General features: G+C 58.5%; 2 protein-coding genes and 1 long non-coding RNA gene across 15 annotated transcripts in view; 1 reads left to right on the top strand and 2 right to left on the bottom strand.

Moving 5' to 3' along the window:
* Window positions 1-14,755, bottom strand: part of DMTN (dematin actin binding protein) — a 28,290-nt gene extending 13,535 nt beyond the window's left edge. For 3 of the 6 annotated variants that reach the window (XM_081809940.1, XM_006744687.3, XM_081809959.1), the window contains exon 1: window positions 6,618-6,863. The gene's annotated coding sequence lies outside the window, so the exon portion shown is untranslated. Of the gene's footprint in view, window positions 1-6,617; window positions 6,865-8,764; window positions 8,863-14,483 lie in introns of those variants that run through there. The other 3 variants (XM_081809945.1, XM_081809950.1, XM_081809955.1) reach the window with 3 other exon arrangements.
* LOC145718469 (uncharacterized) overlaps window positions 1-25,886 on the top strand; it is a 436,241-nt gene that overhangs the window by 19,614 nt on the left and 390,741 nt on the right. The window lies entirely within an intron of this gene.
* FGF17 (fibroblast growth factor 17) lies at window positions 14,960-18,295 on the bottom strand. 7 transcript variants are annotated; one of them, XM_081809909.1, is made up of 4 exons: window positions 18,002-18,295; window positions 17,229-17,406; window positions 16,906-17,012; window positions 14,960-15,847 (listed from the first exon to the last, which is right to left on the bottom strand). In XM_081809909.1, the coding sequence occupies exons 2-4, from the start codon at window positions 17,350-17,352 to the stop codon at window positions 15,554-15,556; spliced, it is 525 nt and encodes a 174-aa protein (XP_081666035.1). In that variant the 5' UTR covers window positions 17,353-17,406; window positions 18,002-18,295; the 3' UTR covers window positions 14,960-15,553. The 7 variants fall into 7 exon arrangements, with proteins under 7 accessions (XP_081666035.1, XP_081666037.1, XP_081666043.1 ...); XM_081809911.1 differs by having other exon boundaries at window positions 17,229-17,373; XM_081809917.1 differs by having other exon boundaries at window positions 18,070-18,295.

Raw genomic sequence — 25,886 nt, 5'->3', positions numbered from 1 at the left:
TTCTGGAGGGCAAAATAACAAAGCAATTGCCATCATTTTTTGAATGCTCATGCTAGGTACTTTGATAGCACTTTATTTTTTTTAAGATTTTATTTTTAAGTAATCTCTACACCCAATATGGGGCTCGAACCTACAACCCCAAGATCAAGAGTCACATGCTCCACCAACTGAGCCAGCTGGGCTCCCCTAATAAGCAGTTTAAAAGGATGATATGTTTCATCCCCTCCAACATCCCTATAAGGTAGACCCATTTTACAGATGAGAAGACTGAGGCTCAAAGAGTTTAAAAAGTTGTCCAGAGTCATGGAGCTGAAAATGACTGTGTCTTCAGCACTGGCATGGTTCAAAGTGCCTAGCTAGTACTGTGCCAGGTGCATTGTGGGGATAGACTAAAATCTGCCACATTTCTCAAGTCTTCTTGGAATTCTAGAGTCAAGCTTTCTCCAAGACAAGTCCCTTGCTGTCAGAGTCACACTAGGTATTTGGTGCCCATGGAAGGACTCCATTCCAGAGCTTTATCCTTCTCCGGCCTTCTTAGCTCTCACTTTGTAATGCTTTTATAACTAGGTGTCTGAGGATCAGCATAAACTCTAATACATATTCAAAGAGCTGTTAGCTCTCTTTCACTCCTCTCTGATCTTAACTGTGTTTTTGTTTTTTTTTTTAAGATTTTATTTATTTGTCAGAAAGAGAGAGAGAGCACAAGCAGGGGGAGCGGCAGGCAGAGGGAGAAGCAGGCTCCCTGCTGAGCAAGGAGCCCGATGCAGGACTCGATTCCAGGACCCTGGGATCATGACCTGAGCCAAAGGCAGATGCTCAACCGACTGAGCCACCCAGGCGCCCCTGATCTTTACTGAGTTAATAGCCATTGTCACACTAGCTGTATGCATGGCTTAAGCCTTAGAGCCAAACACTCATTCATCCATATATCTACCCACCTATCCATCCAACCCATCCACCCATCCATCCATTCATCTATCCATCCATCCACTCATTCCTCCACTTGTCCATCCATCCCTCCATTCATCCACTCATCCATCCATCCACCAACCATCTACCCACCCACCCAATCATATATTGCTTTATCCATCCATTCGTCAAATACTTCCTGAGCACCTATTCTGCAATAACCACAGACAACATTCTGTGATAAGTCTTATGGAGAAAAGAAAGATGAGGCAAGGGAGCCAAGCTGCCCCTGCAGAAATGAGAAATGTATATAGATAACTCCCACGCAAAGCAGATAAGATAACAGAAGGAGCTGTGAGAGGTCACAGGACGAGGAACCATTTCTGCTGGCGTGTCGGGAAGGGAAAATAAAAAAGATTCCTTAGAGGAGGTATTTGAAGTAGGCCTTGAATGCCCAGTTTGAGTTCATGCAAAAACTAAAGAATGGATTCTTGAAAGAGAAGGAAGGCAGCATGAGCAAAAGTAGGGGCATGGGGCGGCGGGGGGTGGGGGAGGTGGGGAACGGGGAGCACTGAGTCTGTCTAGGGAACAGCAAATATGGCTAAATTGTAGAGCTCATGAGGTTGAGCTATGTGTTGGGCAGGAGGTTGGGGGTCAGATTATGGAGGCCTCCAACCCAGACCAGGGGATTTAGATTGCATTTTGTGGGCAACAGGGTCCATAGAATGCTTAGAAACTTTTTTCAAACAACGAAGAGACAGATCCAAGCAGCGCTTTGGGATGATGAATGTGGCTGCAGCCTGGGAGGTGGGACTGGACAGGAAGGGGCAGCATGGACAGAGACCAGCCTGGAAGCTACAGGCATAGTTCCAGCATGGGCTTGTGAGGGCCTAGACCTGTGCGCATGGCCCAAGATGGACAGGAGGCAAATGGTAGAGATCCTAGAGGCAAAATGTGCCAAACAGACTCGATCTGGAGAGCCCCCCAGGGCAGGGGTAGGTGGCTGACTCAGAGACAGAAGAAGGGGCAGCAGTGAGTTCACTTGATGCCTGCTTGAGGTGGAGGTGGGTACAGTTGATGAGCAGGTGGAATGTCCAAGAGGAACCAAAGGTTGAGGGAGGGGTAGGCTGGAAAGAGATTTAGGAGTCATCTAACTAGAGGTGGTAGTTGGCATATGAGGTTGCCAAGGGAGAAAGAGGTTCAAAACCAGCATCCTAGGAAACACCTAGGGGACTAGAAGAAAAATCATCACCGATGGCATGAAAGGGACCAGGAAAAGGAGATGGCTTGCTCCTTGGGGGCAGGGGGTGTATCTAGTGCACTTGAGTGCAGTAAGTATGGAGAGCGAGGGTGGGAGGGAAGGGCTGCGGAAAAGTCATGAAGCCAAGAGTCTGTGGCCAGAGGAGAGAAGTGCTAGAGGGAGTATGGCTTTCCATGTCAGTGGCCTCCAGGAGCATTTCCAGAGGAAAAGTGAGGCCTCCTTGTCAGGGCAGGCCTGGCTAGGACACAGGCAGGGGAGTGGGACAGAAGGGCCGGAGGGGGTTGGAGAGTGGCTTTGGAGGAGGCCAGATTGGCTGAAGGTGTTTAAGGAAAGGGGAGACTGGAACTCCTTTGTAGGCACTGGGGAGGGAAGAGTGGAGAGGATATAGGGTCCCTGCAGGGGGAGGGATGCGGTCCAGGCCCAAGTGGAGGGCTGGCTTTGGAAGGAAAACTTGGGCTTCCCTGAAGGACAGGAAAGGGAAAGTTGGTATCCACAACACAGGGCCCTGTAGCCTGGACCAGGCCCTTATTTTCCCAGGAAAAGTGACAGGGAAGGCCATATGCAGATCTTAAGGTTGGTGGGACAGAGGCTGAAGAGAGTAGAAAAGGACTGGTGGGGAGTGAGGATGGCTGAGCCACCAGGGAGAAGAGAGTTTCAATGTGTTCTGGAGCCTCAGGCTGAGCCTGGTGGTGGCCTTGGCACCCTCCCCTTGAACATCAGTGTGTGTGGGGGGAGGGGGGGCGGGGGGTACTGAGTGGGGCGATGACTGTATATCAGAGAGGTACTCGCCCAGGCAAGGAGGGAGGGGAAGGGTCCACGATGAGCCAAGTCACAGCGGGGCACAATCATGCCCTGAACCCACACTCACACGCGCACCAACACTGCCTTCAGGCATGGCCACTCAGAAATGTGATCTGAAATAATGATGTCTCTGCTCTGTTCCCCAGACCCTTCCTATCCAGGGCGGTCTGCAAGCCCGTGCCCGTCCCCTGGGCTGGGTCTCCTCGCTGAGCCTCAGCGTCTCCCTTCCCTGGGGCCACACTCCACCAGGGCTGGCTTGCCAGTGCCCAGTGTGGTAGAGCGCACGCCAGCCAGCTGATCGCTTACCTTCCAGGGCACGGCATTTTAATTTGGGGCTCGCCTTAAGAAGTGAAGGTCTTACCGGTGAAATTTTAAGGAAAAATGTGTGGGGTGGAGTGTCCTCTCTCTCTCTCTCTCAGGAGGGAGAGGGAGAGAGGAAGGAGAGGGGGAGGGAAAGAGGGTTTTCTTGGCTTCTCTCAAATCCCAGCATGCAGGCAACTGCTTACTCCCGCCAGGAGCGGCCCCCTCCCCCAAAGCTCCTTCCCTCTCAAGTCAACACCCACCGTCCCCCTCCCCCAGTCCTGACCTTCTCTCCCCTCTGGACACACCCGGCCGTGTCACACAGGCACAATGCGCTGCCCCCATCCCAGCAGCCTCCGGTGGACAGAGACCAAGAGGGCAGGCTGCAGCAGGAAGGGAGGGCGGGATGGAAGGAAAGGGAAAGAAAGGCGGTGGAGGCAGGCAAGCCCAGGTGGTGGAGAGGACCTCCCAGCTGCTCACTCCCCTGGGATGGGGGTGCTCCTCACTCGTCCATCTGTGCCCCGCCCTCCCGGGGCACAGCCGCGCCTTATCAGGGGCCACCAGCCCAGCCCCGCCTCTCGCGGCCCGCCTGGCATCTGCCTCTCCGCAGCGACCAGAACCTCTGGGCTTCGGGCTGGGGGGTGATAAACCCCGAGCGCCCATCCCAACTGGCTCCTCCCTGGACGGGGAAACGAAGAAGGCTCAAGGGGCAGAACCACAGCTGGGGGCCTCCCGTCCTAAGTCCTAAGCCAACCAGCGCTCGCGCTGGGCCAGCCACTGTGCCAGGGACGTGCACGCATCCCCTCTGCCCTTCACGCAGGCAGCGCCCTCCCCATTTAGAGATGAGGAACTACAGCGGAGAGATGGACATGCCAATGGCCACCCAAATAGAAGTCAGGCTGGAATTCCTACCCAGACCCGTCTCAGGTCAAAGCCAATGGACACTTCTCAGTGGGTCCCCGAAGATCCCACTTCCATCTGAACTTGGGCCTTGGCTAACCTTACATGATGGAGCCACCCAGATTCCTGCTCCCCGGCCTCGCCTGTGGACAAGGAGCAGGGAGGTTTCGTGCCCCTGGGCAGGGTCAGGCCAGGCTGGACGCTGGTGGTGCAGACAGTAAGCGAGTTGTGAAATGAGGCAAACGAGCTGTCCAAGTGGGCTGAGGTCAGGGTGGGAAGGAACTTTGCCCCTCTCCCTTTTCTCTAGTTTCACTCACAGTGGGACCACCTGCCTTGCCCCCTCCCTGCTCCTTCTCCACTCTTTCTGCTTTCCATTCCCCTTTTCTTCTCTTTCTTCATCTTTCCTCCCTCGGCTCTGTTTCCCTTTCACACTGTCCTGCTCCCGGCCCCACCCCCACAGTTACTGTGGCAACAATTCAATGCCAGAAATAAAGGCAGGATCCAGCTAGGTCACCAGTTCCCAAAACAGCATCCCATCCCAGGGTGGAGTGGGGAAGGGCGGGCAGGGGCAGACCAGCAGCAGCAGGGGAGGCCCGAGGGTGTGTGTGTGTGTGTGTGTGTGTGTAGGGGGCACCCACGCTTGCCCCGAAAGGGCGTGCGAGAGCAGGGGAGGGCTCCTAGCTTGGCGCCGGGGTTCGTGGAGCACCCCCAAAGCCTGTACCCTCTCTCCCCTTTTCTCCTTTCCTCCTCCCCATCCCCATTTTTAAAGCCCTGCTCCATCTGCTAGGACGAGGGTTGGGGTTCTTCTAATACCAGCACTATATAGCTCCCTCTCACGCTCTGATGGAGCCCCAGGCAGGGGCAGGTGGGCCCCCGAATCTGGGTCCCGGTCTGAGAACCCCCCTGCTCAAGGCCCTGCCTGGTCTTTGTCCCTGATGGCAGCAGGCCTGGGCCCAGGCACCCCCTTCCATTCCTCCTACCTCACACAAATATGCATCTTTTCATCCAGTTTCTCCTAGATCACTCTCGGGTCTCTGTAGCCTTTCTCTCTGCCTTCCCTCTGAAGAGGCCTCTCTTTCTGAGTTCCCCCCAACCCCTCAGGCTTGCGTGGTCCTCAGCATGTTCCTGCTCTGGTCTCTATTTATAGCCGGTCCGGCTGGTTCGTTATGCTGTCACTTACACAAGCTGGATTGAGAGGGAAGACACAAGGGTCTTGTGTCCCAAATTCAGCTTCTGAATTCTGGGGATATCACTATTCTGGTGTCTACACACACACACACACACACACACACACACACACACACGTGAGCTCCAAAAGAGGAATCCCTACAGACCTGCACTAGGACGTGAACAGTATGACTCAAGTGTTCAGCATATGCAGAGGCCAGCAGCACGGCGGCTCACACGCGGACGCAGCTCCACACTGTGTGGACTTCACCCACACACGCAGGAGCCCACACTGAAACACAGTTGCAGAACCCATGCACCCTGCTTGCAAGATCACGCCCCCACTCTCCCGGCAGGGCCCCCACAGTGACACACGGTGCCACTGACGCCCCCTCACCCCCACGCACTGAGCCTCCCCGGCAGCCGTTCTCCATGCTCACAATCACCCGCGTCACGTGCTGACACCCCCTCTCTAAGCTGTGCACGTGGACCGGAACACAGTGCCCCCCATTTACCCATTCCCCGGGAGCATTCCTGCTCCCCCGTTCCCAAGGCCTGACTGCCTTCCTTCTCTTACACCTGCCCCTGCTCCCCTGACTCTCAAACCCTGGCAACACCGTCCCCCGGGAAGGAAACACCAGGCGCATCTGCCCAGGAAGGGGCATAACTAGCAAAAGGGTGCCTCTGGATCCTTCGGGGCCTGAAGGTCTGCTCAGCCGCAGCCCCTTCAAGCACTCCGGCAGGGGGTCAGGCCTGCGGCCACGCCCTGCCACCCAACCTCAGCCTGCGTTCGGCTCTCACCGCAGCCTGCCCAGCCAGGGGCGAGAAAGGGGCTCCCCAGGTACCTCCCCACAGGGAGCACACCCATCACCACCAGCATTCAGGTGTCTGTGTGTCCGGCTCCCCTCTCAAGATCTGTGGCACACTGGGAGGGAGACTGGCAACCCCTTCCTCTCTCCTCCCTACGCGCTCCCTGTTATTCAGCAAAGAAAGAACAGCTCCCCTGCCCACCCCTGTCCCCCTCATCCCATCGCTTGGACTTCTGCCCAGCACAGCTAGGAGAAGGGGGTACTGGGTGACAGTATAAAACACCCCGACCCTCTTTCTCAAATCAGGTTTGAGGAGATCAAACCCAGTTAGTCCCAGGGTCTGGCCACGCACGACCATTCTCCCACTGAACAGGGGCCACAGCTGACCCCCTCCCCTGAGGATCCTTGCCACCACCCAGAGCCCAAAGTGCCCACAGAGGGGAAGAGAGGTGGGAGACCTTGGCACCTACCTCTTCCCAGACAGTGGGGCCCAGACGCTCTGAGGCCCCAAGGCCGGGGCGGGCAGGCGCCGGCCCGGGTCCCAGGGCTGCCGCTTTTTCTCAAGAGCCAAGGTAATAGGCGTCTCTTCCAGGAACCCAGCCGTGCTTTCCCAGAGCACAAATAACAGGAAAAACGCCGGCTTGGGGTAGGTGGGTGGGTGGGTGGGGGGAGGTGGCACAGGAGGGGACCTACGCTCTGGGCCCCCACCCCCTCGTCCCCACCCTGCTTCTCCACGAGCTGGCGCTTGGAGCCTGCGTCTGGCGGGGCGGGCCCTGCCCCCTCCCTCCCCCCTCCCTGAACCTCCCCACCTCCAGCTGATAGCGTGTGGCCGGCCCGAGGGCGTGTGTCTGTGTCTGTGTGTGTCTGTCTGCTCTTCCACCTCGATCACTCGCTGCAGCTCAATCCGTCTCAAACAAGAGGAGCATTAACCGGGCATCATGACGAAGCGGAATCGGAAGCAGACTCGGCGAGCAGCTGGCCTTTTTCCCTCTCCCATGGCCCCAACCCTGTAACACTCATGCTCGCTCACACGCACACATACACACACACAGCCCCTCAAGCCTCCGCAGAAACGGCCAGGGTTTGAGTTGGGGTGGAGGCAAAAGGGGGCTCTACTGATAACCGAGGGGTGACAACACCTGGCTCCTGCCAGCACCTGCATCTCCTACTCATCACCTAAAAGCAGCAACGCAGGCCTCTGGGGGCCCTGCCTCCCTGGGGTGCTAAAGGGCACAGATGCTCAGGGGCAGGGAGAGGGCAAAATGCCAGAATTGGTCACCCCAGGAAGGATTCACCCCCTCCTGGGGAGGCCTGAATGGGAGGATCTGAGAAACCCGGTCCTTAGCACGGGAGACTGGGCTTGTCCTTTGGTACCCTGGATCCCCTGGGAACTGTGAGAAGGACCCTGTCTTTCACCAGGGCAGCTGCATCAGAAGGCAATTTCCTGCCAGGTGATGCCAAGGTCCCAGCACAGAACTACAGGATGTGCCTTCCCTGAATGGGAAAACCCTCACCACTCCAGGACCCTGCCATTGGCCCATTGGTTCTCTCTGAGCTCAGCGCAGAGCCTGGTCATTTGTGACCCCTGGGGGGCAGGGGAGGGAGCCCAGCTGGCTGACCCTGGCCGTGGCCCCAGTCTCCTTCCACCTCACAGCAGACTTGCCTACCTAGGCAGCCCTTGTTGTTGCCCTGGTAACTGCTGCCCACAGCCGGTCAGCTGATGGTATGAGCTGTCCTTGGGGAAATCTAGAATGTGGGGAGGGGGCTCTGGGGTATCCAAATGGAAAATCACAGGGGAAGGGGCTTGAGGGGGACAGACGAGAGTGTGCCTTGGACCTCTTTCTCAAAGAAAAGAGGACGGGAGGGCACAGATAGGGACAGGAATGGAGGGATGTCTGGGGTAGTGGAAGACAGAGAAGAATGAATTCTGAAGGATGGGCTCCAGCGAGAAAGGAGAAATGAAGAAGGCAGGCAGCTGAGTGGCTGAGGAAGAGTAGAAAGAATTCAGGCTTAGCTGCTGGGAACTGGCTGGGGAGAGGGCCCAGTAGGAAGGAACCAGAAAGCCTGGGGGTGGGGGAAGAAACCTTTAACTAGGAAAAAAAGGTCAGGACATGATGCAGGAGGGGGTGTACTTTTGATATGGCAGGAGGGGCCACAGCTTTGGAGGAGGGGGACCCAGGCCTTTCTGGGAAACCAGCCCTGGTCTCTGCTTTCCTCCCTGCAAGCCCACCCTCACTGCCTGGGCCCCGCCGGCTCGGCTGTGGGCAGCCTCCTGCCAGCCTTCCGGCACACCGAGCACCAGGTGCTTTTCCACCGCAGCCCGTTAGGGCCCCTGATTTTCCCACTTGCCACCCCGCCCCCAGGCCCCACCCCAGGAGTTTTGTCTTCCGGTGCAAGGGTGACCAGAGGTCGGGTTGGAATGAGCTGTTGCGGGGAAGGACAGCCGTGGACAGGGGCCTGGAATGAGGTGGCTCATGAGGAAAGGGTAGGAGTCTCTGGGCCGGGAGGAGGGGAACATTCTCCTCTGCGAAACAAGCACGTCGTCGTCGGAAGGAGTGGGGGAAGCCAGGGGAAAGGGCAGGGGGAGGAGGAGGGGGAAGGGAGGGCTCTCCGGTACCTTCAGGGGCCTGGGGCGTGGGGCAGGAGCCCGGCAGCTTCCTTGGTGACATACACCTCCATCCCTCGGCGCATCTCCTCTCCGCCTCCCGTTGCCAAGACAACCTGCCGGGTCTGCCGCGGCGGCAGCAGGGAGGGGGGAGGAGGCGGCTGTGGCTCCCACTGCCTCTTCAGGGATGGAGGGAGGCAGCCTCAGGTCTGCTCGGTGCTGGGGTGGGGGTGGGGGAGCTGCAGGGGCCAGGGCTCCCCCTGAGTCTCCCCTACCCCCTTCCATGAGGCTCTGGGGTTGGCTCCCGGGGCGGCCTCAGGACAGCCCTAATTTAGGGCCAGAGAGCAGGACGGCCTTGCAGATGAAGGCAGCACTGGGCAGTGTCCCCCATTCCAGAAAGCTTGTGTGCAGTAGGGGAAGAGCGATAGGAACAGGGAGGGATGACCTCTGTTGAAGGGTCAGAGGGTGGCTTCCAGCAGGAAGGCAAGGCCCTGAGCATGGCTGGGGTGGACACGGGGTTGTGGGCCCAGAAGTCTGCCCCCCACCTGACCTCAGCTGTCTCTGAGCACCTCCTCCTAGTCCTGAACCCTCTCATTCCCCTTGACCAAGAGGAGAGTCTTCCAATCCTGCAAAAGCCCATTCCCACTGCCCCCCACTCTAGAGGAATGTCCTTCCACGGGGTGGGAGAGCCACCTTGTGCGGGAAGAGTCTGCCACCAGCCCACCCTGGAACCAAGGCGACTGCAGAGTGCAGAGTTAGGGCTCCCTCTGTCGGCCTGAGGCATGGTAGCTGTCAAGGTCATTCCTTACTGAGAGGGATCCTGGTGTGTGTGTGTGTGTGTGTCGGTGCCCACGGCGAGGGCACGTGTGTGTGTGTGTGTGTGTGTGTGTGTCGGTGCCCACGGCGAGGGCACAACCAGGCCAGGAGACCCTTCTCTCACCTGCCATGCTCCACCTCTACTTCCCCTCTGGTCTTGCCTGACAGTGAGACTTGCTTTGCCCACCAGCCCCTTCCCCCTGAGAAGGCCCCAGACTCCTCAGGGCCGGTGGACCATCCTCCCCTGTCGCTTGCCTGTCTCCCCTTCAGACTGGGATGAGAGGGGAGGCAAAAAGTTTCTCTCAGAAGCAGGCAACACTGAACACCAGTGCCTGTTGTCCAGGCCCCAGGGTAGGCTTCCTGGGCACCGCTTGGCCATACCCAGCTGCTGAGGGGACTAACGTACCTGTAAGCTCAGAAGTGCCTTGAGGCCTTGAGGATGGCCCCTTGCGTCCACAATAGGGGCTGGAACTCCTGCCCCTCTCAGGCAGGCAGTCCCGGGCCCCACACACCTAGTTCTTGGCTCCTTTCTGCAGCAAGATCACTGGTGCCAGATGTCCTGACTGGACTCTGGCCCTGCCGCCAGCCCCCTCCGCAAGGCCTGTGCAATGGGCTTCTCTTCTCTTGGTCTCACTCCATTGCCCCTCGCCCCGCCCCATGCACCAACCTGCTGGGACTGGGAGCACCAGGGACTCTCCCCCTATGCCTGGGCCGTCTAAACATTAACTCCTGGGGAGGGTGACTAAGGGTACCTAGGCACCTAAGGAGAAGGGAAAGGTGACAACTGGGCCACAGGAATAAAAGGAAGGATGAGGGCCTAGAAGTGACCCTTTCTCAAGAGTTTAGAAGTCACGTACCACCCCCCCCACCTCTGTACACTGGACCCTCTGTCTCGGGGACCCTAGAGCCTCAGCCCCCAGCATGCTGCCACAAGACCAGCCTCTCCCCCAGACCCCAACCCACAACTGCATGATCACTCTCCTTCTCAAAGCTCCTGCTACCGCAAAACTTTCCCTAGTGTGGCCCAATCTTTTCCTGCCACTTCTCCAGGCAAACTTACAATTCTAGCCAAACCCATGGACTGCTCAACTTCCCCTGAACACGCCTCACAGCTTCCTGCCTCAAGCCCTTTTTCTCATGCTGTTTTCCCTTTTAGTATTTTCCCTTGCATGTCTTGTCTGCGGACTGGAATCCTGCTCATTCTTTTATTTGTTTAGAGGTGGGGGGAGGGGCAGAGGGAGAGAGAGAGAATCTCAAGCAGACTCCCCACTAAGCTTGGAGCCTGATGCGGATCTCAAGACCCTGAGATCATGACCTGAGCCGAAATCAAGAGTTGGACACTTAACCGACTGAGCCACCCAAGCGCCCCTGAAATCCTGCTCATCCTTAAAGATCATGCAAACCCCAGCCTTTCCCAATGCTCTGGCCCCATGTACTCTCCCATCCCGGAACCCACCATGCCTGGCCGGAAGTGGAGAACATCCCACTCAGGTGATGAAGACAGGCAAGAATCTAGACTGTAATGCTCACTAGCTGCGACCACGGATGAGTTAATATCTCCGAGTCTGAGCTCGCCCACACATGATATGGGAATAATCTTACCCCCTGAATAAGGGGTTATATGTGAGTATTTCTCACATGCTGCCTGGCACATCTCTGGAGTTCTGTACACATTAGTGTCCTTATTTCCAATAGCTCCTATCTCCTTTTTTCCTCTTTTGGGATGTACCAAATGCCACTTTGCTATCTTCTTAGGTGTGAGAGAGAGATTTCCGAAAGTCCTTAAGTTTCAAGTGTCTGGAGATCTTGACAGGGGATGATACAATATCTTGTCCGTCTTTTTTGTTAACTGAAGGGCTAGCACAGTGCTTGTACGTTGTAGGGAATAAATAAGTCTGTGGATTAAGTGCTTAGGACCCATCCCTGTCCAAGTCCACCTAAGGATGGAAGGTGGAGGCAGGATTCTGGTTCTCATTCTGCCTCCATCTCCAGGGACTGCAGGGTGCTGGGCCAAGGACTTCTTTCTGGATCTTCAGTTGGTTTAATTCCCTCAATAAATACTTACTCTGTGGAACGTCCTGTGCTGGGTACTATGGGGGAGGCAAAGACGGACTACTTCTACATCTGAGGCACTTGCTTTGTAGCACAACCATCCCACAAGCACGAATAAGTACAGTGATGTGTGCATAAGGCAAGGGCAAGTGGGTGGCCAGAGAGCCCCAGGGCACCGGAGATGACCGCTAGCCCAAGAGAGGAGGCAAGTCTACAGAGCAGAGGAGACAGCAGCGGTCTGGGCGTGTGAGCGTTCTGGAGGAAGGCGTGCTGGACAGTAGGAACCTCACGATCAAAGATGGGCACAGGGTGCTGGCCGGACGGCAAGGGCTGCTGTCTTGCCAGAGCTCCTGGAGGGGACTTGTAGGGACAGGGCTGGGAAGGAAGGCTGGGCAGGATTGTACAGGAGCTAAGGAGTCCACTGGTGATCCCATGACGCGAGCAGAGCTGTGGGTTAGGGTGGGGTAGGGTGAGCGAACCGTGTGATATCCTGGAGGGGGTAGGGGTGTCGGGAGGCAGAGACATGACTTGGAAAGCTACTGTACTAACTGAGACAGACCCCAGCGAGGTCTGGCAGCGGTGCAGAGTTTCTGAGTGTGGGAGAGAAAGCAGTGGTGTGCAAGGGGGTGACAGCTGACGTGCTGCATTGCTAGGAGAGACTCAGCAGGAAGAACAAGGCGAGAAGAGAAAGGCAGAAATCTTAGGGAATGTTTCTATGAAAAGGAGCCAGGGAAGAGAAGGGTCCCAGCAACAGAGAATGAAGAGGTAGGACAGAGCTTCAAAAAGGGGTGGTCCTTCATGGCTGTGAGGCTGGGGCCGCCCAGGTCTGAAGCCAGGGAGCTCACTGGCCACTGAAGTATGAGGGACAGGGCTCAGTAGAGTGACTTTAATAGAAGCCAGCTTGCAGGGACTAGAAAGTGAGTGGATTTCCCCCTCTGCCTCATCTGGCTGTTGGAGGACAGGACAGCGGAGGGGAGCTCAATATGCAGGCTATTCTTAGCTGGAGGTCTTGGTAATCCTAACCAGCACAGGATCTGAGACACCTGCTGCCGCCTCCCTCCACTTTGTCACATCCTCCCGGAGAGGGATGCGCTCATCTTGCCCCAAGTCTTCCCCCACGGTGTCCACCCCCATCTGCACACTTGCTTAGAAACTTCCGGCACACAGAGGCAGCCAGGGTTGCTGCAGCCAGCTGCGGAGTGGTGTGAGGTCCTCAAGGAAGCCTTCTTCCTCCCCCACCCATGTTAAATCCCTTGAGACCCCATTTTCAAAGATCCATTCCTTTGGCCTCTTCCTTTCAGCATCTTTGAAATCAGCCCCAGTTTAGGCGAATGAACTGAACAGACTTCCCCAGAGTATGAAGACACCCTCTGGGTATGGAGGCTGGACTTGGCAGAGGCACGAAAAGGTGTGGTAAGAAGGTTCAGAGAGCCAAGCCAGAGACCCAAGGCCACCAGCAGGCGTCAGACGTGCCAGGCTCGGGGCTCGGGGCGGGGCAAGGCACTCTGAGATGGCACAGACCTCCGAGGCCGCCTTCCTCCCTCACCCTGCCCACTCTCAGCCCCCCCCCCCCCACCAGGTCTCACCTCAGAAAGCAAGAAAGGAAACAGTGAGGGCTTTCTGGAGCCGGCCCCCAGAGGCCTGTCCGTGCTGGGGAGGTCAAAGAGAGGGAGGAGGGGCGGGAGAAAGGCGGAGAAGAAAGCAGAGGCAAGACAAAGGGCCCCGTCCACCTTTGAAGCTGTCTCTAACCCAGCCAGGGATGGTGGGGTGGGTCTGAGAGCCCGGCTGGGGGGAGGCAGTCTAGAGTTTTAAAGAATGTCTTAAATTCCTGCGGAAATCAGCAGGATTGCAAGAGCCCCCCTCCCCAACACACCTCCTTCCCAGTCTCCTACCCCTGCCCCCCAAGTCCAGACCTCCACACCTGGGGGCCCCAACCCTTTGTCCTCAGGTAATTGCTGGGCGGTGCCCCTGTGTTTAAAATCCCATTGAACTCCCCAGTTATCAGCTGTGGCTCCGGACCACCCTCCCTACCCCCCAACCCCCAGAAAACGACCCCCAACACATCTCCTGCAGTCTTCACCAGGATTAAGGCTCTTTGTGATGGGGCGGGGGCAACCTGGTGCAAAGCAATTATGACAAGCTGGGGGAGAATGTCCTGGGGCCTGGGGGACCTCCCTCTTGGCTGTGCCTTCTAAATTGCTCAGAGTTGGGGGTGTCAGACTGCTCCAGTCCTCACCAAAGGAGAGGCGAGGGATCCCCAACCTCCACCGACTTGGACGGCTGCTTCACCCACCTCCCATTTTGACTAAACCAGGCTCCTCCCCAACTTCCCAATCGGTCCTTATTTTTAGGCCATTCTTGGGAAAAGTGGGGAGAAGGGAGGTCTATTCATCCTTTTTCCTCTCTCTCCATAATACTTCCCTCCAACAGCTTCCCAGAAAGCACAGGAAAGGGAAACTGAGGCTGGGGGTCCAACAACAGAAGAGCGGGCTTGGGCGGGGAGCCCTGCTAAGAACGGCTTTCCCCTCAACAAGATTAAAAGCCAGCGCAGAGGAGGAAAGAGGCGGTTTTTATGGCCTCTTAGTTCCACTCCCCAAAAGCACACCTGGAGGCGTCTGGGAAAGCCCACCCGAGAAGCCCGGGCGGGGGAGGGGGGCGCCGTTCCCCTCCGCCCGCCGCGGCTCCCCCTCCCCCTGGGCCGCGCGGCCGGGCCCGCCGCCTCTAATTGCGACTTCCCCTCAGGTGTGGCCCCCGCCCCCGCCCCCCGCGGGGACCTGGGGAACAAGAGGACGCATTCTCGCCCTCACTCCCCCTTCCGCTCGGCCAAGCCCTCCTCCCCCATCCCCCTGCCCCCCCTCCTCACCGGAAAACGGCAATCTGGCTACCGGCGAGGAGGCTGCGGCGTCCGCGGGCCGCCCGGGCGCCGTGCCGGGCTCTCGGGCCTGCTGCCCCGGCCCCGGCCCCGGCCCCGGCCCCGGCGGCTCGCCCGCCCAAGGGTTTGGGTTTGCTTCGCCCCAACAGGTAGCACGGGACGCGCTGTGCCAGCCAGGAAACCGGAGCCCGCGCGGAGGGAGGGGAGCGCCCGCCGGTCCCGGGGCCTGGGCCCGCCCCGGGCCGCCAGCCTCGCGCCGGGCGGAGGTGCGGGGCCTTCCCCGGGCCACCCACGCCCCGCTTCTCCTGCGGGCGGCGCTGCCCCCCGCGCCCCGAGCGCCGCCCCATCCACCTGCCGGCCACGCCCGGCCCCGGGCCACTGGGCTCCCACGGCTCGCCCGGGCTCTGCTCCGCGCCTCTCGGAGAGGCAAGTTTGTTACCCCGCAGTTTGGGAGTTGGATTGTCCACCCCGCCTTCAGATAACCCGTTTGCAGGAAAATGGTTTTATTCTGGGGCTCGAAATTGGGGATGGGGGTGCAGGCCTGGGTAGTGGAATGTGAAGAATGGCCATCCCTCTTTTTTTTTTTTTTTCCGCTCCCTTTTTCTTTTTTCCTGAAACAAACACAAAAGTCCCTTCCTACAGTCTGGCCAGGAGGAATTTGGAGGCTGGAAGTAGACTGAGGAAGTCTCCGCAAGCAGAGTTCCTGACAGTGTCTGGAAGGCCTTGAATCTGCTGCCCTTTCCACCTGTTTCAGGGAGCCTGCGTCCAGGGGAACACTACAGTTCCCCGCCTGGGGGTCTGCTCCACCCCCACCCCCGGGGCCTATTCCAGTGCGGGGGGGTGGGGGGGTGGGGGGGGTGTGTGGGGCGGCTGCCCTGAGGCCCCAGCCCTGGTTTGTGGCAGTCCCGCCCCTTTCTGGCTGGAGGCTCTGATGCTTGGTGGTCCTCAGGGTCCTCCTTGGGGGCTCTGGTTCCCCTCCCTCCACCCCAGCCCAGTCTTGGGATCAGGAAGGGAAGGGGATGGGAAGGCTGGTGAGGGGCGGCTGCCCCCAGTGTCCCCGACTACGTCAGGGGCTGTGGCCTCCGTGTGCGCTTGGTCCGGCGGGTGGGGGCTGAGCCCACGAACTCGAACTGCTTCTGCCTCTCAGCGTGGTTGGGGAAGGGCAGCTGGCCCTGGTAGAGGCGCTTGATGAAGTGAGCCTCTCGTTGGTTCTGGCGGCTGCGAGAAGCCTGGCGGGGCCGGCCCTGCCTCGTGAAGGCCATGAACCATCCCTCGTGCCGGGCATTCTGGAAGGCCGTGTAGTTGTTCTCCAGCACAATCTCCGTGAACACACAGTCTTTGCTCTTCCCGCTGGGCTGCGGAGGGAAGGAGGGTGAGGAGGGGAGTTTGTCCACCCAACCTGTCTGGCTTGTCAGCCTTTTGGGCCTATTCTGTAGGACAAAGGAGGGAGTGATGGGGGCTGCGTGCCCAAGGACTTCTGCCTGGTGAGGTGAGACGGGTGCCCTTGTTGGAGAGGCAAAAGTGGGAGAAAGGAACAAGTTTTGCTGGGAGTCAGATCTGAACTTAAACACAGGCTTGTCATTTGCAAGTTGTACACCTTGAGAACGGTGTTTAGCCATGCCGAGCCTGTTTCCCCAGACGTGGCATAAAGATCCAGATTATTCTGCAGTGCGTACTCAGTGGGTACTCAGCACATGAGAACACTCCTCAGTGTGGGCGAATGGTAACTGCTGGGTGGAGGAAAAGGAGGCAACAGCCTCTAATGAAAAGAAGGGGCAAATGTTTACAGAATAAAGACAATGTCAGGAACCACACAGCCACCCATTTGACCTTATCCATAGCCTTGACCCTATGCCCATTTTTATAGACGAGAAGCCTGAGGCTTGACTGAAATCAGCAAATATTTGGTGAGAACAGCCAGAATCAGAAGCCAGGATTGACAAATGCTAAAGGAAATGGAATTCTCCCTACACAACAGTGCTGGGCCTGCCATTGTGGAGAGGTTACACTAGCAGGCAGTTTTGTAGGCAGTGTGCATCTTCCTGGACGGATTCTGGGGACCCCACTGACCTTGGAGGAGCTTGTGGCCGTGTATGAGTGCCCACTCTCAGCCCTGATCAGCACTTAACCCTCAACATGAAGGCTGCAATCTCATGTAGGTGCTAAAATCCTGACTGATTGATGTTGGGACACAGCCCGGAAATCAGAGCCAAAGAGACTTACAGATCACTAAGTGTTCTGAGGGCTTCTAGACCCACAGGAACTCATTTAAATGGAGAAACCAGAGAGTGGCTGAGTGTTGGGGTGTGAGTAGAAGTAGTCCTGGCCTGGGCCCAGTAGAGGGGAGTGGGGTGCTGTGGGGCAGGCAGTAAGATTGGTTCACTCATCCACTCGCCCTCCTTCCAGGTCTCACCTTTCCGATGAGCTTGCCCCTCTTGTTCATGCAGATGTATTTCTCACTCTCAGCACCCTTGATGCGCACGCGGCTTCCAAAGGTGTCCGTCTCCACTATGAGTTTGGCTGTGATGGGGGAGGGGGAGAAAGACTTCTGTCCATGGGGGTTCCCGGCTCAGGGCTGTGGCAGGGGGCCCCCCAACCAGCCTGACCTCCGAGCTTGGGCGGGGGGGCACCGGGAGGCTCTCACACTTGGGTCCCTGCCCTGGCACAGGATCTGGGGAGAGACCAGGTTAGGCAGGCCAGGGGTGTGAGTGGCCTCTGGCGAGGGCTGGGTCTCACCGAACTTGTTGCCGTCCTCCGCGGTGGCAGAGATGCGACGCCCGGTGACCTGCACGTGCTTGCCACTGGTCCGGCTGTAGAGCTGGTACTCGCGTATCTGCCGCCGGCTCAGCTGGTCGGTCATGGCGCCCTGGTCCCTCACGTACTGGTTAAAATTAGGAGACGGGTGATTCTCCCCCTTTGCGGTTACCAAGGGAAAAATAGTGTCAATTTGCTTTGGGTGACACCACCACTGGTCCATCCAGGGGAGCGGGCTGTGGAGGTGAGTGTGATGCGGGCAGGTCCATTGGTCCTGGGAAGCAGAGGTGCAGGGCAAGGGGACATATGATCCTCCCAGGCCAGTGGGTGAGCCAGTCGTGACCTCTGGGCTCTCTATCTGCCAGGCTTGGGGGACACCTGGTGATCTAGTGCCGACCTGGAATCGTGACTCTGGTTGCTAGAAGGAACCCAATTTCAGCGCGAACTGTGGAATCCCGAGCTCCTGCCCGCCTCCCCTGCCCCTGCCCCTGGGTGCTCAGGGCTCTCAGAGACGCCGGCCCCGGTTCAGTGTTCCTCCCTCCTCTAGGGGTGAGGGAGGTGGAGGCCGCAGCAGGAAGAGGCGCTAGGGGTGGTGGCCCAGGGGCGCCCCCGGGAGGCGCCGGCCTGCCTGTGCCACGATGTAATAGGCTCGTGGCCAGTGGGGGCGATGTTGCAGCCTGCTGCCTGCTCCCCAGGTTCCACCGTGCACCCTGCCAAGCCTGGCCGAGTACCGCCCAGGCCCAGTCTCTCCTTACCTATCTGCAACACTGAGCGGGAGAAAAACAGACCACTTCCTGTCCTCCCTCTCCAGTAAGGTGCAAACCTGATGCCATTTCTCAGCGGCAGCTGCTGGTGACAGCTTCAACCCTAGGCTCAAATGTTTCTCTCTCCACCCGATCCTGCTGGCCAGACTCTCTCTGCCCCAGACTTTCTCTGCCCCAGATCCCTAAGGCCACCTTTATCCCAGGCCCAGTCACAACCACCGAGACAGACCTGGACCCAGATCAGCATCTGTCAGAGGCCACTCTGTTGTAGAGGGAGGAGCCGGAGCCGGAAGGATCAGCTTTGAGGAAAGGGGCGGTGAGTGAGCAGCTCCAGGCTGACCCTGTAACCCGCTCAGGGTTAACCCTTCATGTGTGTCACTGCTCATTTCCGACTCCAGCTCAGCCGCTGGCCAGGAGTGCCGCCAGAAACCCCCTGCCTATGAGAGCAGGGCCTGGAGACTCAGAGCAGCGAAGTGCGACCCGCACCCCACCCTGGAATTTGGGGTGGGGGCCTGCCTCCCTGCCAGGGAGTGGGGTCTGGCTGGCCCAGGACCCTCGGTGAGGTCCGGCCTGTCCCCAGCCCCCAGCCTCCTGGCCCAGGTTCAGGCCCTCCGCCCCTCTTGGCGGGCAGCCTTCTTCTGGCTGTCTGTTCCAGGTCAGGAGCAGAGAGGGCCCCCCTGAAGCCCCCTCCTCTCCTTGTCCCCCTTCAGGCCCTGCACAAAAGCAGCCCCACGCCCCCCCCACAACCCCACAGCCCACAAGTCGCTCTCCCCGCGGGACCTGGCCTGTCCCTTTCATGTTCCCGCTGCAGGGGGACCTCCCCTTCCACTGCTGCAGACAGCTGCTTGTCAGACGGCCCCTCAAGCATGGCTATGGTCCGGCCTGCCGGCCCCCCCTCCAAGGGGGGTGAGGGGGCACTTCAAGGGGGAAAGGACAGCTTTGCCACCTTCCCTGAGTCCTGAATGGGGCCTCAGCCAGGCCATAAACGCCCCGGCCAGCCTCACCATTGTGCTAATTCCCCTTCCAGAACAGGTTGGGCCCACCCCTAGCCCCCTCCCGGCCAGGCTGGGGGCTTTCTTCTTGCTCTCCCTGGATGTGTGAAGCAAAAAGCCTGGAACGGGGGCTAGAGCAAAAGGGGGAAGGAAAGGGGGGGGAGTTGTCTCTCTCTCTCCCACCCCCCCACTGCTTCAAAGGCAGCCCCTTTCCCTCTCCCAGAGAAAAGGCATTTACCTTCAAAAAAAGTCCCCACTGGATATGAAGAGAAGCGGGCCTCTGGCCTGGGAAAGCCAAGCGATCTCTCCCCAGAGCGGTTCTGGACCAGTGCATTTTAATAGCTGCACTTTTATGGAGGATCACAAAAAGGGACCGAGCCTTGCACAGGGGGCTGAGGCTTGGGGTGGGGGGGTGTGCATGGGGGGGGGGCGCTGACATAGGGTGGGGGGAGTGTGGAGATGCAAACCCTGAATCTTGTCCCCAAAAAACCTCTTTGGGCTTCACCTCATTGCCCTGTAGGTAAGGAGTCACCCCGCCCTGGCTGGGCATTCTGACTGTCCACTCAATCCCCCAGGACAGTGGCCCCCCAGGACATCCGTGTTGGGGGGCGTGGGGTAGTAAGTGGAACGCACAAGTGGTTTTGCATGGAAACCTGTGTTTTCAGGTACCTCCAAGTACAAGCCTCACCTGAGCCAGCACCTCTGCCCTCTACCTACCACTCCAGACTCCATCCCTCAAGCCTGGGCTGCCCCATGCATTTAGCCTTGGGTGGGGGAGGAACACGTGTGGCAATAAGGAGAGAGAAACAGAGACTCCAGGACAAGTAGGGACAGGGAGGGTCATGGAGGGAGGACAGATAAAGACCTCAGTGAATCCCCAAATGTGCCTTAGCCCCTTCTACCCGCCTCCAAAGGCTGACACCAACCCCCCAACCTCAAAAACCATCTGTATCCAGGGGGAGACCAGAACCTGCCGAGAGGAGACTACCCGCCCCAGCTGGGTGGGGTGGGGGGAGATGGGGAAAAGCTGGTGGGGGGGGGCGCCCGCCTACCTGAGTTTGACAGCAGAGAATCAGTAGCTGCAGGCACCTGTGTGGGAAGACAAGGCAGACCCTGGTGTGGGTGCCAGCCGTCAACCCAGGGCGAGCAACCAGGCACCCCCCCCAGCCCCTCCGTGTGGGGTCCCGGTAAGATTAGGTCTGCCCCAGGCTGGAAATGGCGACAAAACTTCAGTCCAGAGAGGGAGCACACTTACAGAGTGAGGTTGGGCAGCAGGCGGGTGGCTCCCATCGCCGGAGAGATTTCTTGGGGCGGTTGCCCCCCTGCCCCCAAACTCAGGAGCAGATATGGGCAGTCCCCAGGGGTAGAGTCCCAGAGAAGCCAAGGTCTCTTCAAGCCACAGGTTTTCAGGGGGGAGAGGAGGAGAGAGAGGGGAGGAGGAGGAGAGAGAAGGGAGGGGAGGAGGAGTGGGGGAGGAGGGCGTAATTGGGAGACTGAGGTGTGAGGTGTCCACCTTCCTGGCCAGTGAGCCGGCTAAGCAGCCACCGGCGGGGGCCGCCAGCCTCTTGCTGGGCTACCCGAGCACAGAGGATGGGGCTGCTGGATAAGGAGGCTGGCTGGCCCCTGTGGTCTCCCCCGTTTTTCCTGACCCTCAGACCTGGACTGGAGGGCCCCTCCTCCCCTCCCAGGGCCAGCTTCTCCTGCCCTCAGGTCCGGTGCCCCCCCTCCCCAAGGGAGAGTGCAGGTATCATTCCGGGACAGGGGTTGCTGAGTCTGGCTCTGGGGGTGGAAATTCCCAGAAGCAGCCTTAAAAGGAGGAGCCTCCCTCCAGGGGGCAGGCGGTGGGCTTGGCTAGGAGCGCTTGCTTCCACCGCCTCTGTCACCCCTTGCTCCCCCTCTCTGCTGTCTGGCCACGGGGATGGAGGTGTTAAGGCTGTCCCAACTGGCAGCAAATAGTGGGTGCAACAGGTGGGGGGCCAGGGATGGGGGAGAAGGTGCAGCTGGGGCTGTGGAAGGACCCGTCTCAGAGAAGACAGACTCGGAGAAGAGCTGGTGCATTGGCGTGAGCTACTTTTCTCTGGGCCTGGGCACTTTTCTCCTAGAAATGGGGCGGTACCGCCTCAGGAGGTCGGAGGACCAAATGAGATGACTGCACTGAGCAGACGCCAAAAGGTGTAATATGTTCTTGGGCCTCACCCATCATCCTCTCTGGGGCAGCAGCTGTCCCTAGGGCCTCCTCCCTGCGTCCACCAGCAGCTGCCTGGGATGAAGTGCCCACCAGCCTCTTCACATGACCTCTGGTCCCACCCTGCTCTGTACCGTCCCAGTATTACGCCATTCGACAGACAGGGAAACTGAGGCACACTGGTAGGTAGTTAGTTCAGAATGACCCAGCTAGTGAATGGTGGAACTAGGTTCCTAAAGTCCATGCTCTTTCTATTCCACATGGATCTCATCTGGAGACTTTCTGCTGTGTCCACGCCCTCCGGGCTGAGATATCCAAGGTCCCAGAAGCTGGTGACCAGGGACTCTAACTGTTCCTTCCCTACAGAATGTGGGTGATGGTGACTGTGGAAGCGGGCTCGTGCTTAGGGGGATCTCCGAGGGAAGCCCCCGCATCGGGAAGCAGAGCTCACACCTCAGCTCTGGGCTCTGAGGTCTAAGTGCCCCCAGGATGGAAAGAGAAGGGGAAATGCTGGGTGTGGATGTATTTACCTAAAGAGATGAGCAGGAGGGCGAAACTCTCACCTCCAGGCCTCCTTCTCACCTTCCTGAGCTAGATCAATCCACAAAGTTGTCTGCCACCCTTCCCCCCCAGACAAGCCCCAAGGCCACCTCCTGGCCACCTCCAGCGGTCCAGCTCCAGCACCTGGCTCCCAGCTCCGCCCACGGTGCCCCACGGGGGCTCAGGGTCCTGTTGAGCCTGACCTAGCCTGGGGAGTGCGGAGGTAGTCCTGTAACTGGGGGAGTCCAGGGTTGGAACCATACTGGAATCATACTGTCAAAAGTGGAAGGGCTTGGGGCGCCTGGGTGGCTCAGTCATTAAGCGTCTGCCTTCGGCTCAGGTCATGATCCCAGGGTCCTGGGATCGAGCCCTGCATCGGGCTCCCTGCTTGGCAAAAAGCCTGCTTCTTCCTTTCCCACTCCCCTTGCTTGTGTTCCCTCTCTCTCGCTGTGTCTCTGTCAAATAAATAAATAAAATCTTAAAAAACAAAAAAACCCCAAAACCGGAAGGGCTCTTAGATTCTTCATTTGGTCCCTGAGGAGGCCCAGGGAGGGTCTCACAGCTAGTTAGTGAGTGGCATGACTTGGACAAGGCATCAGGTAACCAGACTCCCAGTCCAGTGCTCATCATTTTCTCAGCATGCCCCAGACTGTCCTGCTTCTCTGCTTTTGCCCAGGCTGATGCTCCTGATCATTTTCCACATTTGTTCCATTTGGGGCAGGATTTAAACTCTGCCTCTTCCGAGGAAATGCCTGAATCTCCCTCTCTGCTGTGGTTGGTGCTGGCTCTGGCTCCATTCTCCGGGGAGCCCACGACCTCACCCACATCTCTGCCTGCTCCTAGCTCCCGGCTAGGGTACTCAGGGCTACCTCCTGCCGCCCTCAATCCTGGGATGACAGGTAAGAGCAGACGCATGGAGGTAGTTCAGAATTGGAATTGTGGGGTTGACTGGTGAGCTGGGAGATGGAATGAAATAAGGAGTCAGGTGTGGGGAGTGCCACCTAGCGCTGTCTGGGCCCCAGTTTTCTGAGCCTGAGTGCCTGGTTCCTATTGGTGGGAGAGGGGCCTGTTGTCACTGGCCAGCCCCCCAGCCAGGCCTGGGTCTCCATGGTAACAGATGCCAGCAGTCAAGCTTGGCCTTGGGGCTCAGCCAGGGGTCTGTGCCAGGGGGCTCTGGGGCATGGCTGGGTAGCCTGTTTCATGGTGCGACATCTGCTCATTGTCCCTTCCCATTGTGCACCCGCAGGCCTGGCTTTCTGACTCAGCTTGCTCCTTTACCCCTATGGAGAGGCCAGTGCTGGGCTCCAAGAGGGGAGGCAGCATGGAGAGTGTTCCATGGATTTTATCCCCATCCCCAGGCCCTGTCCTCCATGGGCTGTGTGATCTATGGCAAGTCCCTTCACTTCTCTGGTCTCAGCTTGCTAATTTGTAAAAAGGAAATGGCCATTATCGATGCTGTCAAAACTGCCACCGTGAGTATCAACTGAGGTGGACACTCCCTGAAAAGTATCAAGGACCAAAAGAATGGCGGCAAGGGGCCTAGACCCTAGACCTCTTATGTGGCCCAGACTCAGTTTACCTAAATTTTGCCCCACTCTCTCCCTTGACTAGAGGGAGCTGGGAGGCAGAAGGTAGGGTTCATTAACATTTATGGGGGGAGGTGGCAGGAGGTGATAAGGGAAGTGAGAAGTAGCCTGGGCTGCATTGGTTAATCCCCACCCCCTAGTGCCAAGTTCAACACCCCCCAACTGAGGCGTCTCACGCCTGCTCCTTCTAACAGCCCAGCTGGTGCAGGCACAGAGCCCGCAGGGCCCACCTGCAGACCTGCCACTTGTCACCACCTGCTTCGACCCGGCTCACCCTTTTCCTGTTGAAAAACAGAAGGGCTGGCGCTGGGGCTGGGGCAGGGCAAAAGGCACCTGGACGGGTCCAGGCCGGGGAGCCCTTCATCTTTGCCGCTCGGTCCCTACTGCCTGCCAGCACTCGGAGGCCAAGTCGGTGGTGTAGCTGACCCCGGCCCTTCTGTGCAGACCCCGGGTGCAGCCAGGCTGCTGGGGCGTTGGCCTGGGGCGAGGTGGCGGCGGAGGGAAGAAGTCCCTGTGTGGCTGGGGGCTGCCCAGTGTAACTCCCGGCCTGCATTCTAACGACTGCTTTCAGTTCATGAGACTTCCTAGCGCTCCGCTGCGGGGCTCTCCCCCCTCCCATCCGGAGTGGTTAAAGAGCTGGGGGCCACACTACCTGGCAGGAACCCTGGTTCCTCCACTAGTTCTGTAGCCTTGGGGGCAAGTTGTTTCACCTCTCTGTGCCTCATCTTCCAGGTCTGAGAAGCCGGGCTTAACGGGAGTGAGTCCCGGGAGGCCCTCCCGGCTGCACCCATAGCCCAGCACGCCCAGCACGCCCAGCACGTTCTTCCTGCAATCATGGCAATCTTCTTTTGTTCAGACCCCCAAGCTTGCTCTGCCTCAGGCCCTTTGCATTCTTGGCCCCTGCTCCTACAAGTGTCCTTCTGCCGGCTACTCCCGGGGCCTGCCACCCCCTTCTTGTCACTCCTCTCCTTTGAGGGGCTTCCTCTGATCTCCCAACAGTACTTCTCCAGCCTGGAACTTAGCCTGTTTCACATCCTGCAAAGCACGGGACAGTAACTGACATTTTGTTGTTGGCTTTTGTTTCCACGAGGCTGGAGGGGACTTGAAGGTGAAGAATTTGTCCCACCCTGTGTCACTCTGGCATGAAGCCATGAGAAATGCCTGCTGCCCACCTGGAGCCAGATGTGAACTGCTGTCCGGGTGACCCGAGGTCAGTGGCTCATTCTCATTTGTTAGAGGGTGGGGCGATGCCCACATCTGTCCTATGGGGTGAAGAGAGCAAGCAGCAAGAACGCTAGCCCTACCCTCCTCCACCTCTCCTGGCTTCAAGAGAACCGGAGGCTGAACACGGACACAAAAGCCTGCTTGCTGACCTTCCCATGCCGGCATTCAGACCTCCCACCGTCTGGGACCCTGCCTCCGGATCCTGGAGAGAGGCAGGGCCATCTCCCCATTGGCCCACTTTAGATTTGGCTGGTGGAGGTGTGGGGGAGGGCCAGAAGCCCAGCAGAGGCCCTGCAAGTATAAGCCCAAGTGGGGGGCCTTCTGTGTGTCACCATGGGTGACCCAGGCTCCAGGTCATTCACCCCCTTGCCAGTCCCCCCTTGCCTCACCCGAACACCCTGGGGAGCCCTGTTCCGTGGCTCCGGGAACTGTCCTGGGGGATGCCTCACAGGGGAGTTAAGAGTGTTTACCTGTCCACCTCCTGTAAGAGACCCTCTAGAGCCTCTGTAAAGCCTGCCTCATGTGCCCTGCCTGGGAGGGTGTCCTTGAAGGTCCAGGCCTCCGGGCTCTTGCCTGACACAGATCTGCACACAAATGAGCAGGAGCTCACCCTGAACACGAGGCAAGCCTGGGAGCACACAACTAGCATCCCACCTCCGGGGTTCCAATAGACGTCCTGTGTATTGGACAACAGACAGACGTGATTAGGGCCAGGAGAGAAGATCCTCAGGCTAGTCTGACGGGCCAAGGACCTTCCTGGCAGGGTGGGCAGCTCTCACCCCTTGGTTCAGCACGTGGCAAATGGGCCAGCCACAAGGGAGTGTGGACACAGGAAGACTCACACCAGCTGGAGCTCCCTCCCTCAGGCCAGGGGCAGAAAGCTGAAGCTGGGCAAGGGGCTGAGACACTTGGTTTTTTCCCTGAAGCTGGGTGGGGGTGGGTGGGAGTGGGAGTGGGTGAGAGTTTGAGGACAAGAAAGGGAGGTAAGGGGAGGTAAAAGAGCAGAGCAGAGCAGAACCCAGCTGGCCCGCGGCCGCCCTCTGCCGGGCACACGGGCTCACCGCAGCCAGCGAGAAGGCCGGCCCCTGGGAACAGATGGCAGAAACAAGGTCCTGACAAAGCAAACTTTATTGTGGCCCCGAGGTTGGAGCTTTTCCCTCCAGGTCCTGCTGAAACTCGAGAGTTGGGGGTGAGGGCCTCTTGTGTCGCCCCCAACAGCTCCAGCCCATTCAGACTCAGGTGGAGAGAGGCTGGGTGGGGGGAACCTGGGGAACGCGCCGAGGAAGGCCACCCCGCATGTGCTCTAGCTGGCTCTCCCGCAGTCCCTGCAGCCAGGCCACTCCTGGCTC

The sequence above is a fragment of the Leptonychotes weddellii genome, chromosome 2 (genome assembly GCF_054177405.1).
Source record: "Leptonychotes weddellii isolate Sample4059 chromosome 2, ASM5417740v2, whole genome shotgun sequence".
Taxonomy (NCBI): Eukaryota; Metazoa; Chordata; class Mammalia; order Carnivora; family Phocidae; genus Leptonychotes; species Leptonychotes weddellii.
This window is presented reverse-complemented; position numbering and strand designations above follow the sequence as displayed.

Excerpts from the sequence above, each read along its gene's own strand:
- FGF17 (XM_006744692.3), bottom strand. The coding sequence starts at position 17,469 with ATGGACCAGTGGTGGTGTCACCCAAAGCAAATTGACACTATTTTTCCC. Across the intron at positions 17,013-17,228 it reads GGAGGACGGCAACAAGTTCG|CCAAACTCATAGTGGAGACG; the intron begins GTGAGACCCAGC and ends CCCCCATCACAG. Across the intron at positions 15,848-16,905 it reads GGGGCAAGCTCATCGGAAAG|CCCAGCGGGAAGAGCAAAGA; the intron begins GTGAGACCTGGA and ends TTCCCTCCGCAG.